General features: G+C 35.5%; 1 protein-coding gene across 6 annotated transcripts in view; it reads left to right on the forward strand.

The window, feature by feature from the left end:
• Positions 1–20,114, forward strand: part of MACC1 (MET transcriptional regulator MACC1) — a 30,533-nt gene extending 10,419 nt beyond the window's left edge. For 4 of the 6 annotated variants that reach the window (XM_058181975.1, XM_058181974.1, XM_058181976.1 and 1 more), the window contains exons 2-5: positions 4,738–4,865; positions 7,521–9,568; positions 13,141–13,329; positions 15,002–20,114. In XM_058181975.1, coding sequence (XP_058037958.1) covers positions 4,766–4,865; positions 7,521–9,568; positions 13,141–13,329; positions 15,002–15,220 — 2,556 coding nt within the window. In that variant the 5' untranslated portion in view covers positions 4,738–4,765 and the 3' untranslated portion in view covers positions 15,221–20,114. The remainder of the gene's footprint in view (positions 1–4,737; positions 4,866–7,520; positions 9,569–13,140; positions 13,330–15,001) is intronic. The other 2 variants (XM_058181978.1, XM_058181977.1) reach the window with 1 other exon arrangement.
• The last annotated feature ends 885 nt before the right edge of the window (positions 20,115–20,999 follow it).

The following is a 20,999-nucleotide window of genomic DNA, read 5'->3' on the forward strand; positions in this document are numbered from 1 at the left end:
TGTATATACAGTATATCACAGAAGTGAGTATATCCCCTCACATTTTGTAAATATTTAAGTATATCTTTTCATGTGATAACTCTGAAGAAATGACACTTGGCTACAATGTAAAGTATGAGTATACAGCTTGTATAACAGTGTAAATGTGCCGTCCCTTCAATATAACGCAACATGCAGCCATTAATGTTTAAACTGGTGGCAACAAAAGTGAGTACACCCCCTAAGTGATAATGTCCAAAAGGGACCCAAAGTGTCAATATTTTTGTGGCCACCATTATTTTCAAGCACTGCCTTAACCCTCTTGGGCACAGAGTTCACCAGAGCTTCACAGGTTCCCACTGGAGTCCTCTTCCACTCCTCCATGACAAGGCTGGTGGATATAGAGACCTTTCGCACCTCCACTTCCGATTCAGGATGTCCCGCAGATGTTTAATAGGGTTAGGTCTTGAGAAGTGCTTGGGCAGTTCATAACCTTTACCCTCAGGTTCTTTAGCAAGGCAATGGTCATTTTGGAGGTGTGTTTGGGGTCGTTATCATATTAGAATACTGCCCTGCAGCCGAGTCTCCGAAGGGAAGAGATCATGCTCTGTTTCAGTATGTCACAGTACATCTTGGCATTCATGGTTCCCTCAATGAACTGTAGCTCCCCGGTGCCAGCAGCACTCATGCAGCCCCAGACCATGACATTCCCACCACGATGCTTGACTATAGGCAAGACACACTTGTCTTTGTACTTCTCATCTAGTTGCTTGACACCATCTGAACCGAATAAGTTTATCTTGGTCTCATCAGACCACAGGACATGGTTACAAAATCCATGTCCTTAGTCTGCTTGTCTACAACAAACCATTTGCAGGTTTTCTTGTGCATCATCTTTAGAAGAAGCTTCCTTCTGGGGTGACAGCCCTGCAGACCAATTTGATGCAGTGTGCGGCGTATGGTCAGTTCACGTGCCTCCTGGACTGATCTGGGGGGACAGAACAGGTCTGAGTAGTGATAGGCTGACCCCCTACCCCTTCAACCTCTGCAGCAATGCTGGCAGCACTCATACGTCTATTTCTCATAGCCAACCTCAGGGTATGACGCTGAACACGGGCACTCAACTTCTTTGATCGACCATGGCGAAACCTGTTCTGAATGGAACCGGTCCTGTTCAACCGCTGTATCGTCTTGGCCACCGTGCTGCAGCTCAGTATCGGGGTCTTGGCAATCTTCTTATAGCCTAGGCCATCTTTATGTAGAGCAACAATTCATTTTTTCAGATCCTCAGAGAGTTCATTGCCATAAGGTGCCATGTTTAACTTCCAGTGACCAGTATGAGAGAGTGAGAGCAGTAACACCAAATTTAATACCTGCTCCCCTTTCACATCTGTGACCTTGTACCACTAATGAGCCACATGACACCAGGGAAGGAAAACGACTACTTGGGCCCCATTTGGACATTATCACTTAGGGATGTACTCCCTTTTATTGCCCGCAGTTTAGACATTAATGGCTGTGTTGCATAATTTTGAGGGACAGCAGATTTACACTGTTATACAAACTGTATACTCACTACTTTACATTGTAGCCAAGTGTTATATCTTCAGTGTTGTCACATGAAAATATATACTTAAATAATTACAAAATGTGCAGGAGTGTACTCACTTCTGTGATATACTGTATATTTTATAAGTGGCCCAAGACAATTCCTCTTCCTCAGTGACGCCCAGGCAAACCAAAAATTTGGAAATCAATGATTTAAAATATGAACAAATCTTTTTATGAGTGTTTTTTTAAAAGTCTGCATTCATTCATTTAATCTGATACTGAAATTATTTATATTCAGATAAATATATTATCAAACTTCCAATAAATATTTTAGAGGCATTTACTTACTAAATTTGTGTCACTGCATGTTGTGTACAAACAACATGTGTTTTCTGCCTTGTTATATCTCTACTCTAGAAAGGCTGTCTTTTTTCTTACAGAGTCTCAGGGAGTTTTTAAAATGTGTGCAAAATTTGAATTGTTTAACAGCTGGGTCCTGTCTTTGCTCTTTCTTTGCCCTCTCTATTTTAAATCATTGCAAGCAACTGAATGTTGCTCAACTGTGCTTTTGTTTTCTCCATATAGAGAACTCGCTATTCTCCATTACTGGAATGTATAATAAGTAGTCTTTTTGTAGCAATTACTGTACTATTCTTTAATTGTGATTTAAAAATAAATAGCAGAGGCTTTTTTTGTCAGTATATTTTTAGTTTAGCAAGAACACACTGAAATATTCTTCTGATTCAGTTTTGCTATCCATCTATAGTTCATCATATTGAGTTTTAAAAAACCATTTTTTAAAATTATTAGCTTTCATTTCTCCCGATTTCCAATCTGAAGTAGATACAAAGATGCAGAGAATGAAAATCAAATTGCAAGGGAAAGTCTTCTCTGAGAAGAGCTGGGCTTCCAATGACAGGAATGAGGGGGTCAAAACTGAGAAAGTTTACCTCAGCAGATGGGAGAAGTTCTTACAGGTAGTCCTTGATTTACGATTACAATTGAGCTAAACTGTTGCTAGGCATGGCTGTTATTGAGTTTTGCCCCATTTTATGACCTTGCTATACATGTTAAATTAATCACTGTGGTTGTTAAGTTAGTAACACGGTTATTAAGTGAATCTGATTTTCCCATTGACTTTATTGATCAGAAGGTTGCAAAAATGATTGTGGGGCATTTCAACTACCATAAGTATGAGTCAGTTGCCAAGCATCTCAATTTTGAGCAAGTGACTATCAGGATGTTACAACAGCTGTAAGTGTGGAAAACGGTCACAATTCACTTTTTCAGTGCCATTGTAACTTTGGAAGGTCATTGAATGAAATTGAGGACTATCTGTACAGACTTTTTTAAAAAAATGATTTTTAGCTTTTCATGAAACCAAACTGGGAAAAAGACATTGAAAAGTTTCAAAGAGTGCTCCCACCTTAATAACATCATTAATAAAGGAGGGTTATCTATTGTCAAGATTATGTCTTTTAATTCCTAATTCTTGACCTTAAAACCAGTTAAAATCCATGTGAATTTTGGTTCCTAAATCATATTCTTCAGTTAAAGGAATTGACAAATAAAGCAGTGGTTTTCCATTCCCACCTTCTGGGAGGTCATTTATCATCAGGCCTGTTTAGCTTCAGATAATGTCAGGCAGATGCTGCCACCTGCTGGGGTGAAGTGAAAGCACAAGATATTAATTGAAGAAGTATTAGCACCTCCTCTCTTATCAATGGAAACAGTTTTTTTAAAAAAAAGATTAATAATGCTTTAGCAATAAAATATAGACCCAATTCTTTATTGAAGGAAGAGTGTTTTTTTATTAGATAAGGTGAATACTTCATACTGTGGCTACATCAAACACATTTTATGATAAAGGTATAAAATCAACCAAGTAAAAAAATCATTAGAAGAAGACTTCATTGTCAATAGCATTTTTTATAAGATAAGCTAATGCTGTATTCAGAAAATTATATTTTGTTCATGACCACTAAATTAATTAAAGGTAGTTTTATATTGATGAAGCTATTATTGAAAATAAACAAAAATCATCTCACTAAATTTACATAGTTAATAACACATTATCAATTTTTAAACCTTCCTAATTTTTTAACACATTGTTTATATTAATTTAATATTCTAATATTCAGTGTATAAGAATTTCAAATGTAACCATTTTTTTTCCACTGGGGGACACATCTGGAATTTTGAGAATATCTTATGGACACTCACAAAATAATTGGTATGGCGGAATAGCCAATCCCCAAATGTCCATAGAGCAGAAAGCAAGACTGTAGTTATCAGACATTTTATTTTCTGTGAACCTTTTTAGCCTCATTATGGGACTTAGAGGCACTAGGCAGCCAGAGGGTTTGTCAAGGAATTTGTAGATACACAAATGTCATCTAGATATCAGAGCACTTGGTTTTAGAGATAGGAGAAATCTCTCTATTAACTTCCATGCTTATGGGCAGAAATGAATCCAAGTCTTTAATTTATGTCAATTATGCTAACATAACTCTATATGGAATTCCAACTAATGGCTACACATCTGTTCTTAGCTTTGAGCAATTCTTTGCATAGCCATCAAAACAAATCATGTTAAATTCCATTATATAATGCTGTATATCACTATAGTCTTATAATTCTCACTACTACTGGTATGGATGAATTTCTTTTCTAGAAACTATATAATACTTACACATAATAGGCAAATTAATAATATCCAGGTATTTTGAATTTCAACTTTTGTAATCTCTTAGTCAATATAGCAAAGTGTAGTTAAAAACTATTGCCTCTACATCTGAAGAGATAAGTTATCTATTGCTGTTTTGTTTACTGTAAAAAGGAAAGTTGTTTTTTTTATTGTTATGTTATATTTTTTTGTCTGTGTTATCTACAATAATTGTATAGCTTTGCTTTGTCACATAAACAAAATTTTGGACATTTAAGCCAGAAAAACATGCAGCCTATTAGAATAGACCATATGCAATACTTTAATATTACAAGTAGGCAGAGTTTATATAAAAAGAAATTAATCTTATGTTAATTGGCTTCTTTGTTCTATGCACAGAAAAGATTGCCTTAATAAAGAGGTTTGTTTGTTTGAAGACCTATTTGGGCACATATGGGCCTGAAAAATTCTTTAGATACTGATTCACATGCCACATTTTAAATGATGTTTGCAGCTTTAAGTAATTCTCCATTTGTTTACAGATTTATCTTAAATCATCTAGGAAGAAAAATGTCTGTTTCCTGTCATTTAAAGGAATTTTCATGGAGCAAATCAGAAGGATCTTTGGTTGACTTGGATGATGGAAGCTTTACAAGAAATGATTGGACAGGTATGTAACTGACAGTTCTAGTACTGGCACAGAAAATGTAATTTGCTGTTAAATTTTAAGAAGAAAATAAAGCAAAATGGAAAAGAATGGAACTTCTTATATGTGATTTTGCTCCACCGCTTCAGCCATTGCTTTTGTTTTTTTTAAAGTTAAATGTGGTTCTAGGGAAAAGTATTTATCACAAAATCACATTCCCAGGGACAATGGTGTGATTTTCTGAAATATTCTATATAAGTAGTAATGGTGGTAAAGTTGATGTTTAGCTAGATATTTTCAGTAAAGGTGAGAATTTTGAAAGAATACAAAAATGGCTGCCCCTTCAGCATAAGGCCTTTGACTATAATGAAGAGAGGCAAATGTAATTCTTATTTTTTTAAAAAAAATACAAACATAAAATTTGTGAAAAATATTTAGAGAATAAATTTACTGAGAAGGATGATCAGAATGAATAATTCTACTGTGAAGAGCAATTGTAATAGTTGGGGGCTTTTAGTATTAAAAATTATAAAAATAAAATTATTACTTAGTATTTTAAAAAATGATAAAATACCTCTTATACATTCATCTCTCTTTCTGGTGATTTCATGGATACATTATTTAGATTTCTTGGCAGAAGTAGACAAGGGTATTGCCACTATCTTCTGGATTTTTTTTATTTCCCAGTGTTCCTGTAAGCCCTTATATTACTAGTAGTCTCTTATTCATATTACTACCAGTAGTATAGGCAATCATCAATTTATGATTGTAATGGATTCCAACAATTAAGGCACTTTTGTGACCAGACATAATTTTATGACTTTTTTTGCAGCAGTTGTTAAACACCATAGTCATTAAGTGAATATCATGGCCATTAGGGAAATAAGTGTATTCCTATGGACGTTTTTTTGCCAGAAAGTAGGAAAAAACATTCATAAATTATGTTCATGTGACAGTAGAATGCTGCAACCAGCCATCAAGGTGAACCAAGCATCCAAAATGTGGTCATATGACCAAGGGAATGTGTGCAGATGACAAAACTTCAGAGCAAGATCATAGGTGTATAAGGAGATTATCAATAATCCAGGTCATGGTTGTCCCAAAGATGCTTTTTCCAAAAGGGCAAGTGGATTCCTTCCTTCCTTCCTTCCTTCCTTCCTTCCTTCCTTCCTTCCTTCCTTCCTTCCTTCCTTCCTTCCTTCCTTCCTTCCTTCCTTCCTTTCTTTTGGTCTGGGGACTGGTCTGGTCTAAGTTAGAACTGAAAAATATTTTTGGATGAGAAGCAAAATGTTTTCAAAGAAAAAAACCAAGGAAGTCCAGTTGCCTTTTGGGAAAAGCTCTTTTGGAACAACAGGGTGATAAGTAGCTTTGAGGGGCAAGTCTGTTATAACTTTGAGTACTTACTAAGTGAACAGTCATAAGTTGAGGACCACCTGTGGTCTCTTATTCAAGCTACTTTTACCAGAGCTAGTCTTCTGAACTTTTAAATACAGATAAATCCAGGCAGCTCCTATGGAGATAATCAAGATAAAGATATAATATTACAAATGAGGTGGTAAAAGTGGCAAGTTCACCCACTCCTCACTTTGGTTTTATAATTTCAAAATTTGGAATCATTCCATAAAGCCACAACAATATGTACAGTTGTGAGGAATACTGCATGTCTAATCAACCCATGGCAAGTCTTGCTCTGCTAGCACTTCCATTATTTCTGTGCCAGGTTCTTCTGCAGAAATTCATGAAAGGGGTAAAAGTCAACATTCCATTATATAGAATAAAATATTAAGCAATGACAGTTTCATTTAGTTATTTTGCTTCTCCATTCCAAAGTCAACAAAGCAAGTAACATGATCACAAACTCTGCTTTCTGAAAAAATCACTAATTCATACGATTATATGTCTTGGGAAGGAACCATCTTAATAGGACCCCCATCCTTGCAAGAGAAGAATGGCAAATTGAGAATAGATGATATCTGTAAACCTTCTCTAGACAAAAGTAAATTCAAAGCAAAAACTAAATTCAAGTTAGGCCCTGTCATATATCTTACAGGACATAGCAATTTAAGATAGATGCATGACTATCAAAAAAACTGAAATTATATGCTGGTATTATTAGTACTATCTCACTATGAGTAATATATATCCCAAGGGCTACAAAAGTGCATTTTTATACTAACCTAGAACTTTGCCTAGGGGAGCCTGATCAAGTAAACTGTTGGGCATCAGGGTACGTAAGACCCATCAGTATTCATAGACTGTCTCATTGACCATTGAAGAAGCTTGAAGCCTACTCCAATTTGAAGAAGATAACGAGTGTATCCTAAAATATTAACCATTTGTTCTAATTTAATACAATTGTGTTCTAGGGGATTTTACTCCAAGAAAAATGTAGAACTACATTCTATACTTGCTCAATTGTTATTTCACAGTCAGTCTGGGAGTAGTAAGTTCGTTCAAAATAATTACTAATAACTAATGGCCACACTACATTTAGTGTTTTTGTATTTAAAATTAAATAGAACGTTAAGAAAATCATAATTTTCCAGATGGACACAGAAATTAAAAATGAGTTAGCTGGATAAATGTATGCTTGTTTTCTTTCATTTTATTCTAGTTATATTTAAATAAATTGAGATGAGAATTTATATTTCTCCTTTTCTCTCTCAATCCCAAAAACAGACAATAAGGAAAATGAATTGCATCGTAAATCACACTGGACTGGAGAATTTAAGCAAGATGCCCCTGGTGGATTTAAGACAAATCCGTTTTGGAAGGAACTGTCAGCATCTAATCCATTTTTAGATGACATAGCTGAATCATGTAACAAAGAAAAAAACAATAGACGGGTATCTATCTTGAAAGAAGATCCAGATTTATTTTTTAGAGATTCAAATGGTAGGGATTCTGCTGCTTCATCAGGAGATGAACTAAATTTCGAATATCTCTTTTGTCGCAAACCTTCTAAAAGATCTGCAAAATCTAGGAGTGTTTCAGATCTTTTGGATATTATAGATGTAAGGTGTGAATTTTCTAATACAGCACCACCCAATTATGTCCTACCTCCAGAAAGTGAAGCATTTCAGAATCAACGTGAGGCCTATAAGACAGCTTGGTTGAATCAACGACAACTGGCCCGATCTTGCCTGGATTTGAATGTGATAAATCAGGGTCCTGGATGGGCACAGACCCAATCTATAGAAACCCATATAGTCTGCAAAGTGAATTATGAAGGTGGTTCAGTGCAGCTTCCCGACGCAGATATTACTGTTCATTTCCCTGAAGGTCATGTGGCACTTGGAGAATTCCAAGAAGTTGGCCTGCAGGCAATCCTTGATTCTCCACCATCACTTAATGATGAGTTTTCAACCACCTTGACCCCTTTGATTGAACTTACCTTGAGCAACCTTAATACTACTGAAGCTATTTTACTAGAGATGAAAATTGCAGCTGAAATAAAAAAGGATCCTTTTAGTCAGGTAATGACTGAAATTGTTTGTCTGTGTAGTTGCAATAAGGAAGGGCCATTTGAAAAAATACACAATTGTTACATTTATAAAGATACTGTACAAGTGAAACTAACAGATCTTAGTCACTTGATGTATATTGTTGTTGTAGCTCAAACAAACACAGTTAATTCTCTTGTAAGTGTTTGGGAATATATCCACAGAAAACTTTCAGTTGGGATTTATGGACCAAAACATATCCATCCGTCTTTCACTGTTGTGTTTGCTTTGTTCAATCACAACTATGTTCCTGAGAAACTAACAGTATGTGACATTAAAAGAGGAGGAAAGAGCTTACCCCCAGTTATTTTCCAGCTATGGGGGAAGCACACATTTATACTGGAGAAACCGCAAGACCTCAGCATTTCTGTTGTCTCCTGTGACCCAGATTTTGAAGTGAAGAAAGAAGAACAAAGGAAAGAAATTAAAGAAGAAAAATTGAAAGGAGGTGGTGGAGTAATTCACCGACATTTTCCATTTTCTATAATCTGCAATAGGAAAATACATATTTTTGTCTTCCGTGTTCAAATCAAAGCCCCAGAAAATAACCTGGCATGCCAGTTTTACATTACAACACCTGAACCACCTCCTAAGTTATTAATGGGTGTAACTAACAAGCCAAACCGAATTGAAAAACGCAAGGAAATAAAATCTGCACCGTTATTATTATTGTCCACCATAAAATATCCTATCTTTCAAGACAAGGTTTTAAATATTACCCGCTATGGTACAGCACTCAAAACAGTGTTACGCCAAAGTAAAATTGATTATTTACTAGAATATTTTAAAGGTGATACAATAGGAATACTTGGAGAAGATAAGGTCAAAGCCATTGGACAAACAAAAATTAAAGAATGGTATGTAGGAGTTCTTAGAGGAAAAGTTGGCCTTGTACACTGCAAAAATATCAAAGTGATAACTGAAAACAGAACTATTGATGTTGAGGATAGTGAAATCATGACCAGTAGCCTCCTTGAACAGATTGCATTGCCTTTTAAAAAATTGACTTATATCTATTCAACAATCTTATCCACAGTATCAGAGAACTTAAATGATTGGAAAGCTTTGGCTGATGCTCTTCAGTTTTCAGATTTGTCCCGGTATGATTTAAATGCATTACAAGTTGAAAAAGAGTCTGAAAAAGTAGCATATATTATGAAGAAACTGAAAGAAATTTGCCATACTCAGAGAAGCACCAGACGATTCCTATATGAACTCTCTGTGGTAAGTACTGCTGGGATGGGCTGTGAGATGAGGAAAAGCAAATTAGACATAAGTCTTTAACGAGGCTTCTTATGATATTGGCCTTCCTATTGTACCTCAGAGCCTTTTTGTTTGAAAACCTCCCCAAAAAAGAGAGGGGAGGAAGTCCTGCCCTCGGCCCCTTTGTTGGACCCGGAAGCCTTGTCTACTGGGCTTTCCGGGCTATGTGGAGCCGGGTGCGATGCCATGATCATCCCTTTGTGCCCAGTCTCTGGGAAACTGGCCAGGAGTGCCTGGCGGACTCAGGCTTTTTCCTCAGGAAGGAAAGGTGAACTCATTGTTTCCCTCTACGATTGGCCCTGGAAGAGCCCACGCTCACAATTGGACTCCCTTTCTTTCAATACTCATGGAGCAGCAGCAACAGTTTGGAACTTGTTAAAGAGGACCGCTCTGCCCCAGCCATGCATTTTCCAGGGCTAGTTGGAGTGAAAAGCATGCAATATGCTGCCACTAGCTCCTCCAGGATTCCTTGCATGAGCGCTAGAAGAAAATTGGCTGATGTCAGCTGCAGCCAGGCTCAGAACAGCTGCAGAAAGAGTTCAGGGTGCACAATCTACTCCTCAAGCTCCCAATGCCCAAACCAGCAAGCTGGAAGAGAGATTCTCCATTGTGCTGGTGAGCGGACCGAGCGGGCTTTTTGCTTTGCCCCCCTCACCTTCCTATCCCAATAGAGCCCAGTGCAGACAATCAATTTGATTCAAAGCAAAAAATGATTTTTCAAATTACAAATTTGAATCTAATCAAGGTTCAGGGGTGAAATCCAGCCAGTTCTGACAGGTTCTGGAGAACTGATGGTGGAAATTTTGAGTAGTTTTGAGAACCGGTAGCGGAATTTTTGAGTAGTTCGGAGAACCAGCAAATGCCACTTCTAGCTGGCCCCAGAGTGGGGTGGGAATGGAGATTTTGCAGTATCTTTCCCTGATACACCCACCAAACCACACCCACCAAACCACACCCACCCACAGAACCAGTAGTAAAAAATTTTGGATTTCACCACTGTCAAGGTTGTTCATATAATCCACCTTGATTGCTCTGTAAAAGAGAACAGTAAAAATAATTCTTCTAGATTTTTCTCATGAGATATTTTAATTTATATACATTTATATGCATTGACTTGATGACTGCAATTGGAGACCAATTTGTATTGTTAAATGAGACATTTATTAAGATAATTTTGCCCCATTTGACAGCGTTTCTTGCCTCAGTTGTGAAGTGAATCACTGCAGTTCATAAGTTAGTAACCTGGTTGTTAACTGAATCTGGCTTCCCCATTGACTTTGCTTGTCAGAAGGTCGGTCGCAAAAGATGATCACATTATCCTGGGACATAGCAATGGTCATAAATATGAACAATATGCCAACCATCTGAATTTTGATCACATGACCATGGGGTTGCTGGAATAATCGCAATATAAAAAGTAGTCATAAGTCACTTTTTTCAGTGCTATTGTAACTGAACAGTAACTAAACAAACTCTTGTAAGTTGTGGATTACCTGTAATATCCTCTGAATTCAGGAATCCTTACTCCTGGCAGATTTCTTGGCAACATTTTCAGAAGTGGTTGCCATTGCTACCTGCTTCCTAGGGCTGAGAGAGAGTGACTGGCACAGAGGTGCCATCTGGCTTCATGTGTGAAGTGCAGGACTAGGATTCATGGTCTCCTGGTTTCTAGGCTGGTGCCTTAAACCACCACACCAAACTGGTTTTCAAGTTAGATGAATAAAAAGTATCAGTTGTATAAAAAGTCTTCCTGGAACATACTTTAAGAACTGACATAAAGTCAAATATGATTTGATTTTGCACGTTTATTCACAAAATTAAGATGACGTGCAGAAGTAGTTGGAACATCGGCAATCTGGAGTTGCACAGATGTTTTGAACTACAATTTCGTTTTGCCCAATAGATTTTCTGTGCTTGTTGAATTTTATGGTACTGATAGTTAAAAAAGCCTTGGAACATAAATGGGAGGGTTTTGTCTATTTATAATGTCTCATCTGAGCATAACACATGTTACAGAATAGTTTTGCTTTGAATTCTGTGGAAAAAAATATGGATTAAAGTATTTACCAATACTATAATCATTATCATCCTCACCATCATCATAATAACAAAGACTCACCGGATACTTTCTTTCAAAAAGGTTGTGTACTTTTCTGTTTTCTCCTTTATTTAAATCCATTTTAATTATAATCAGGAAAATCTCTGCATGTCTTGTGCCACTCTCGGATTTTAATATCATATTAATACAGATATCATAATTAAATGTATCTTTAGAACAATTGGGATTTTGTAATATCCCTAATAAATATTTTATAACTATAAGAGAGTCAGAAGGAAAAAATCAGGAAGGCAGGAAGAAGAAATGAAAAGTGCCAAATTTTACAATAGAAGAAAAAACCTTTTTCTTGTTTCTGTGTCACAGTGCTTGTTAGCAAAGTTACAAAAGCCATATAACTTAAAAGTAACAAGCATGGTTTTTCTCATTGTCAAGGGATACTTAAGGAATTCTCATTAATTCTCTAGAGCTATAAGCAATCGCTTACAGGAAAAACATTGTATCTCTTCTTTCATAACTTTTATTCTTTGAAAATATATCATCCTTTTAAATTAGATAGATGAACAATCAAGCGAAATCATATTTGTTTTAAAAATGGCAGTATTTTAAAATACGAGTACATTTGTAATAAACATCACTGGGAATGTTTTCATATCATAGTTGGCAAGGTTCAGTTGCTCCTATTTTTTCTTTCAACCCATAGGAATGGATAAGTAAAACATAGTTAGTCATGGCATACAAGCCATCATCCATGGCATCTGTCAAACAAGATATGACATGGAGTATAAACCATGGTACAACTCTGTTTGGATGCAAACAGTACAATAAACTATGAAAATACCTTCCCAATCTGTTTACCCAATCCTGAGGTCAATAGGAGCCAAGCAAGATAGCTGACTCAATTTGGTCAAGGTGTTGGACTAGGAGAGGGAAAATTCAGATTGAAGTCAGCCTCTAGCCACATAACCTCACTTTATTACTTAGAACTTCTTTGGTTTCTTTTCTGCTTAATCTATCTTGTAGGGTTATATTGAAGGGGGAAAGGGTACATAGAGTATACAGTTCTTCTTGCACATGTGCGGATAATATAAACCTAACATACAAATGTATTTTAATTAATCATAAGGCATGAGCTAGATCTATGTAACTAACAGTGCTATTTTCTGTGTTAATGGAATAAGTAATGTTGGAAATCACTTGGTTTGGGACTTTCCAATATGTCCAGAAAGTGGAGAGAGGGAGAGACAAACCCTTATATTTCTACTGTCTGAAATCTCACGATAATTGTTTTCAAACTCTAAACAGTTTTCTATTTTAAAAAACCCAAGATTAATAAATAATATGAGGAAAATGATTATTCTATACAGTGTAACAGTACATTCTCAGTTATGGTTCCAAGCAGTTACATTATAATTGTACTATAATTATTTGTTATTAAAAATTGTTTAAAACGTAACTATCACATTTGTGCTTCCAGGCACTTTTAAAGCTAGACTGTCAAGGATTAGTAGTCCGTATTACCCAGGATACAGTTATTTTTACTGCAGCGGTAAAACTTGGGAAGAACTGGAGAGAGTTGGCAGAAAAATTAGCACGACTTACAAAACAACAAATTGATGCTTATGAAACTCCTCATCATAATAAAAATGGAGAAGTTGCTCCAGAGGTAAGTCTCACAGTATTTCTCTTGTATTCATTTTCTATAAAAGGTACAATCCATCTTTAAACTGAACATTGTCACTGTAAGAGAAACTTGAGAGTAGTCAACATTCCATGGTAAATTCACTGGTTTCCTTAATTCCTTTATTACAGTATCTACAACAGAGTAAATTTTTGGTCTCATTATTAACAGTATCTGTGTTTAAATAAAAACAAGTGTTGAAAAGAGATAAAAACTGTCCAGCACTTTTGATAGAGGTACGAGAGTACATTGTGTATACAGTGAACATAACCTTTCCCTCCAACTGCTTTCCTTTAATCTTAAACAGCTGTCAAGTACTCCTGAATTTTTACTTTAGAAATTACTAGGCAATCCATGGCTTGTTTGGTCATCCTTTCAAAGATATTTCCCTTTCTAAAGAGCTAAATATAAAGACCATAAGCGGGCAAAAAAGCAGTGGGAGCCAGAGTGACTTCAGATTTCCTGCTGTCTTCCCCATTGACCCTATTTGTGGGAAGCTGGCAGGGAGTACCGGAAATCATGATCATGTGACTGTAGTTAATATTGGTGAAACTGCAGTGCCACATTTTTATGATTAAAAGTATTGAGGAAGATCCTTGAAATTTCAGTTACATAGGACTAACAAATAATACAGCAAACCCAAACTGGGAGCTAGAAGAGACAGCACATTACATAGAGAATCCCATCAGCATCCCTAATTCTAGTGACTAAAGCCAGAAAATGTATTCTGCATCCCAATCTCAAAACAAAAAGAAGCCAAATCAAACACAATGTGGTGGGATGCAATGTGTGCATTCCACTGTACATTGTGCATCATGCACAATTCCTAGCACTTGTTACAGCACAGGTAACCATGAAAAATATTTTGTATTTTTGCTGATCCTTTATATTTTTATGATTTCATGGTCTTTCAATGCATTACACTTTATGGTGCCTTTTAAAATCGTTATTAGTTTAGATAAACTTCATTAAAAGTATAACAGATACAAAATAAAAAAAATTCATACATAATATACTAAGGGCACCTCTAGCTATTTGACAGAATAATGCTTTATTGGTAACTACAAGTTTGACCAAGTTTGACCAAGTGGCCAAAGTTATGAAATTATTATCAGTGGATAATAGTCTCATATAAGTTTTAAACAAAGAAAATAAAATAATTATTTCTTAGAAATGACATAATTTGAGATATATAGTTAATTTAAAAGCTCTCTTTAAATATGACCAAGTTAATAGCACATTAAATGGCTCAGGAGAATAAAAATGTAGGTATCAAGATGAAATTGTTGCTATGTATCCCTCTCTAGGGAGCTGAAAACAGATCCTGAACAGTACAACTCATTTTGGAGAACTTCTCTAATTGAATTGTGTAGAAAATTTTAACATACATTGATCAGTGACCATATTTGGAACTAAGATGCTTTAATATCCATGATTCATAGAGTTGTAAAAAGCTTGGTTATATAACTAACTGGAATTTAGCATAAAAATAAGGTTGTTGATTGTGTTTTATGATATTCTGCACAGAAGTCCACATGTATATATGAAAATCAGAGGGCAGACACAATTCAATATCTAATTGCAAATGTTTCTATACAGTTTTGTCCACTTATTACTGAACTGTTTTGCATCTAAACATGATTTTGTTAAATTTCAGATGATGTGGAAACCAGCTTATGATTTTCTCTATACCTGGAGTGCTCACCATGGAGAAAGTTACAGAGATATGTTGCAAGATCTGCATTTAGCTTTGGACAAAATGAAAAACCCTGTGACCAAACAATGGCGAGAAATAACTGGAGCTCTAATCCTAGTCAATTGCATGGAGGTTCTTCGGGCCAGTGCTTTCTCCATGTTGGATCAAGAAAAAAACTAATTTTCAAATTTAGAAAGATATTCTTTAACCAGTCTTCTTAGAATATCAAACAGGAATATTAAAACAGGAACATTTTCACCAAGGAACATTTGGAATCTTTGTGAAAATTAATTCCTATAATGTATTCCTTTAACTTGGAAAAAAAATGAGTCATTGATTTTCAAGCACCACCAATTTTACCTCATTTTTATTTAAAGCTATTTAGTTAGTAAATGTTTATCAAAAGAACACAACTGATGCATGATTTGAACAGAATACTGAAAGAGTGCAGAATACTGTATTCAGGAAAGAAAATGCAATACTGATGTTAAGAAGCAAGTTATGTTGCTAGAGAAAAAATATTTTTTCCTAGAAATTGAGTCATAGAGCTCTATTGTCAATTCAATCAATTATACATATATTCATGTATATATGTTGTTCTATGATAGACTTTCCAGATATGTTTATAGTTCTATATAAATATAGTTAAGACTGCCAGTTCCCAGGATTCCCAGTTCCCATAATCAACCGCATAAAAAAGTGTTTCTCAGCCTTGGCAAATTTAAGTTGTGTGGATTTGAACTTTCAGCCTTGCTAGCTGGGGAATTCTGAGAGTTCAAGTCTTTATATCTTAAAAGTTGTCAACTTTAAGAAACTCGGCTATAGAACCAGTGAGCTTGGAAACAAATTTGGGAAAGCTGCTTTATGATAATCACACTACTTCATTGTATGTATCAATTGAATATATTCCCTTGAACATAGTATGAACTTGGCTATTAATTTCCAATAAAAGTTAGGCACTGAGCCATGTATCTCTATAAACTGACTCATGATTTTCTTAATGGGAGCTAAGCATGAGATATTCAAAGACTATATAAATTCAAGGAAGCCTTCACTAATTCAACTACTTGTTATCTGACTGTACAACAGGGAACTCCTGTAATTGTGTACAGGTTTGTCTTGATTTAGAGCATTTAATGATACTTGTCTTTCCTTTCAACCTTCATGTGGGCTTTTTTGGGAGTGGCAGTTCATTCTTAGCAAATTAGAAACATATCATCATATCTGTGTGGTTGTCCCATCTGCTTTTTAGCTATACGACATTATCAGTACTGTGTAATATTGATCATATTTCTAAGTAATTGTTTCTTTTTCTTGTTTGTGGGTAGGATGATTCTTATAATGAAAGCTGCTTATTCGCAGAGGAATCATGACATAAATGCTTGCTTTTTTCATTTGAAACATAGAAATTCCAAAATTCATATTGTATACTATTTTTTCATAGTTTTGATTAATTAATGAAAATATATTGTTACAAAAAAGTTTGAATTAATTCCTTGTTTCCAAACTAGCTATTCTTTCAAAAAGGCTTTTTATATGTTATGATTTACTCTTGTGTTCAGTATTTTTTAGTTATGCTTGAATCTTAAATTCAAGTGAAATCAAAAAGATGAATACCCATTAACTTATCAACGGTTGTTACATTAGTCACTATTTTTTCTTTCATATTTAAAAATTACATAGTAAAATAGTAGTTAGAGACTGAATTTGCCTGCCATTTCAACTAATATTTACCAAATTGTGGCTACTATTGACAATGTTAAGGCCAAATGCTTCTTAAGAAAGAGGTTTCTTTTGGAATTCATAGGGCCCTTCATTAATTGCCTCTATTAGCTTTTTTTTATGGGAACTATTCTAAAATAAATGGAAAACAAATCTGAAATTTCAATGTATAAATGACAATCTTACCTCACTTAACATTTTATTAAAAAGAATACTGCCATTAATGTGCTAATTATGCTGTAGTACTTCTAGTCATTTTTAATGTTACAAACGGGGGCTTGAATTCAGCTTGGTGAATTATTGGACGTATCCATGAGTGGATTCTACACTGTGGAAATGATTTTCTACTACATTTCCTACTAAATAGTGCTTGACCCTATTTAGTTTCTTAACTTGATATGGTCAATCAGATTCTGTCATCTGCTGCAGTAACAGATCTATCTGTATGCTAGTTTATAGCAGCACAAGATTGAACCCTGTATTTATCTTTTTGTTGATTCAGTTGATATAACATAGTTAATAATAGTTAAGTTAAAAATTTCTTTGTTGTATTTACATAATTAAACTTGGTTAGAGCTTGGGGATGGGTTGGTGCCTTTAAGTCAGTGCTGACTCCTAGCGATTCCTTGGACCAGTCCCTACAGTTTTCTAGACAAAATGTTGGAAATGATTTGCCATTGCTTATTTTGGTTTTAATCTTAGTTTTTTTTTATTGCACAAACTCAGATGTTTCTTTAAAAATGCAGTGTATTATGAGTATCCAGAAAAAGAATTGATTTGGAATTAAGGTAAGCATGTTGTATGAATCCAATCGTTAAAAAATAAAGGGAAAATTTGAAAAATGATGGAATAAAATGTAACAATAGGATTTTTTCTTTGCTATATCCATTTCAAGTTTTCCATAATTGCTTACTATAGTCTCAACTAACAAAGCACTTTGAGACTTAAAATGGTTTGAATCTTTCAGAAATATCAGGCTATAATTCTAAATGGAATGGTTTTTTTAAATGAAGCTTATTTTGTATTTCTGGATTTTTAAAAACTAATTTGTATGACTTTGTAATATATTTACAGAATATACTTTAAGTCAGAGGCTGAAATTCTTAAAGTAATATGGAATTATTTCTAATTTTGTTGTGCAAGTGTATGGGTAACTTAAGCATTATTAGGTATTGTTATATTAATACATGCACAAAGAATAGCAATAACATTCATTGTAAAGTTAATATATGTACAAAGGGGGACAATCATAATTTGCTTAGCATTTTACATATTTCAAATAGTATTACATATTTCAAATAGTTTCACTGTAGTGTTCATATTCTATATAAAAGATTTGGATGATGGTTAAAGATCTTGTTGAGAAACACCTAATTTGGTGATGAAATATTATTGGAAATAAATAACCAAAGCATTATATTTATCTAGATTAATTAAAGAGATTCTTCCATTTGTTAATGTATTACAACTGCTAATATGAGCAACACATGATTGTGTTAATTGCTTCTGTGAGGAATTCCAATTATAATATTTCAAATTCTGGATGAGATAAAGATTGCACTGAAGTGTATCTCAAGCTGGGGAAAGAAAAGTGAACGATCCTTTCTGAAGGAATAGCTGATTAAACAAAGATACAGTGTTTGAAATGTATGCTAATTGTTCTTAGTTAATTGTTTTTTTAAAGTTTGTTTATTTTAATTGCATCGATTTGGTCCATACTGATTTTCAGTATGTTGATACTATAAATAGCATCCTTTCTACTGTATTTTTCTTCAGTTTCTCTTGTGTTGAAATATCACTATAGGCTGCATACCAGTGCCTGTGTTGAATGCAAGGGGCTTTCTTCATCGTAAATATGCATCTGGTTAGACTGATAATGATACACTGTTGTTGAAGTTATATTAATGCAGAACAGGTTTGCTATTTTTCTGAAACTTGTGCATAGCATAGCAAGCCAATTATTCACACTGGGCAGGAAGAACAAGTAAATATATAGAAGTCCCAGTTCAAGAGATTACACCATTCTAAGCACAAAGATTATGTTAAAAAGATATTGGGCTCAAATAGCAAACTTCAGGAGAATAAATGTCATATGAACTAGGAAAAATATTTTCCCCCTTCATCTTGTATAACATAAAAATGGAAACAAAAAAACCCCTCTTTGTCTTTGACAGTTGTCTATCTAGATTTGATTAACAGCAACCTGATAATGCATGATAGAGTTGGGGATTAACAACTGAAATACTGAAGTAACTCGTCACCATGGGTTGAGATCTTAACAGCTCTACATCTCTCTACATATGGCAATCCGAGTGATGCCTTTCTCTGCCCTTGTGATGCCCGGAGGCTGTAGGGATCTAAACAAGGGACCATAGACTTAGACTGAATCCTGGCAAGACTGGGTGCATTGAGCCTCATGATTTGAGTGTTTGCCATCCCTAGTTGGACAGGGTTGCTCTATCTCATGAAGTTCGCAACCTAATGGTTCTCCTGGACTCACATATGTTTCTCAAAGTGCAGATGGCAGTCATGACCAGGAGAGATTATACACAGCTCTGGTTTGTGCACAAGTTCCAACCATTCCTGGATCATGACTTCCTGCACTCAGTTACTCAAGCCCTTCTTATCTCTCACCTGGATTGTTGCAATGCACTCCACATGGGGCTACCCTTGAAGTTCATTCAGAAGCTTCAGCGTATGCAAAATGAAAGCAGTTTTTGGAACCCCTAGGATGGCCCATATCATGAACTTTACTGGCTATGGATCTACTTCTAGTGTAGTTCAAGATGTTGGTTATGACCTTTAAAGCCCTTAATAACATAGGTCCAGGCTATCTGATGAATCACCTCGTCCTGCCAGGACAATCCCATCCTACTCATGCTAACAGAAAGGGCCTACTTTGGATCTATCAGTCAAAGAACTCCAACTATCAACTTCCAAAAAAAGGAGCCTTCTCTGCTGCTGTGCCTGCCCTTTGGAACACCTTACCTTGTAAAGTAAGATCTGCCCCTAGTTCCTATACTTCTGCAAGATTCTGAAGACCTGGCTCTGCCGATTTCCTGACAACCAAATGGAATTCCTCACCAGAGGTAGCTGCAAGATAGATGGCAGACGCCATTTTCCATCCTTGTTTGCTGTCCACCCATCCATATTTTTTTTGTTATCATATTGATGTATTCTAATTGTGTTTCTTTTTCAATGTTTAGTTTATGGTTATATTATTTTACTTCTGTTCACACTCCTTTCATTTTCTTCCTTTTTATTATTGTAAGCTGCCTAGAGTAGCCCCATGGTAAAATAGGCACTATATTTAACAAAATAAATAAACTTAAATAAAATTTACTCAACTGTGTATTGAGAAATCTTAATGCCACTATTTACAAACTCAAGGATTTTACTGTTCATTTTTGGATCACTTTTATGAATCTATATGAGGCAAGTAAGCTTATAAATCCATGATGGCGAACCTATGGCACTCGTCCCCGGTCGCCTGCCACGCGTGGCATCCCTTGTTCCTGTTCCAGGTTTCTGACACACATGCACACATGACAATCTGCTGGCCTTTGTGCGCGTGGCAGTGCCGTAACCCAGAAGAGCTGGTCTTCCATTTTCTGGTTTGCGTATGTGCGCCGGCCAGCTGATCGGTGTGTGCACATGTGCGGCAGTAAGCATAAGACTTGCTGGCTGGCACATGTATGTCCCAAAAACCAGAAGTACCTTGTCCGGCGCACACATGCCCATGGGCAGCTCCTCTTCCTAGTCGTGGCCCTGACAAGCGCGCATGAAGTGCTCCCTTTGTGGTACTTGCTGCGCACGCATGCTCTCTTTTCAGCACTCTGTGCCGAAAAGGTTCACCATCACTGTTATAAACCAATATAATTTACATACAATTTAGTTAATACAATTTGCCCATAAGTAAATACTTTTGCACCATGAATATCAATTGGTAATAAGTCATTGAAATCTGTCTTAGGCTCAATCCTACGTAACTATGAAGTCAATGAGAACACAATGCCTATAGACTTTATTATTTATATCCAGCTTTTACTCAAAGCAGTGTACACTGATTTTGTTCTATCTGAGGCAATTCTTTGAAATTGGGCTGAAAGTGTCCAGAGTCATTCAATGTGCTAAGTGGTCAAATAGAATAGAATAGAATAGAATTTTATTGGCCAAGTGTGATTGGACACACAAGGAATTTGTCTTGGTGCATATGTTCTCAGTGTACATAAAAGAA

This window comes from Ahaetulla prasina, chromosome 4 (assembly GCF_028640845.1).
Source record: "Ahaetulla prasina isolate Xishuangbanna chromosome 4, ASM2864084v1, whole genome shotgun sequence".
Lineage (NCBI taxonomy): Eukaryota > Metazoa > Chordata > Lepidosauria > Squamata > Colubridae > Ahaetulla > Ahaetulla prasina.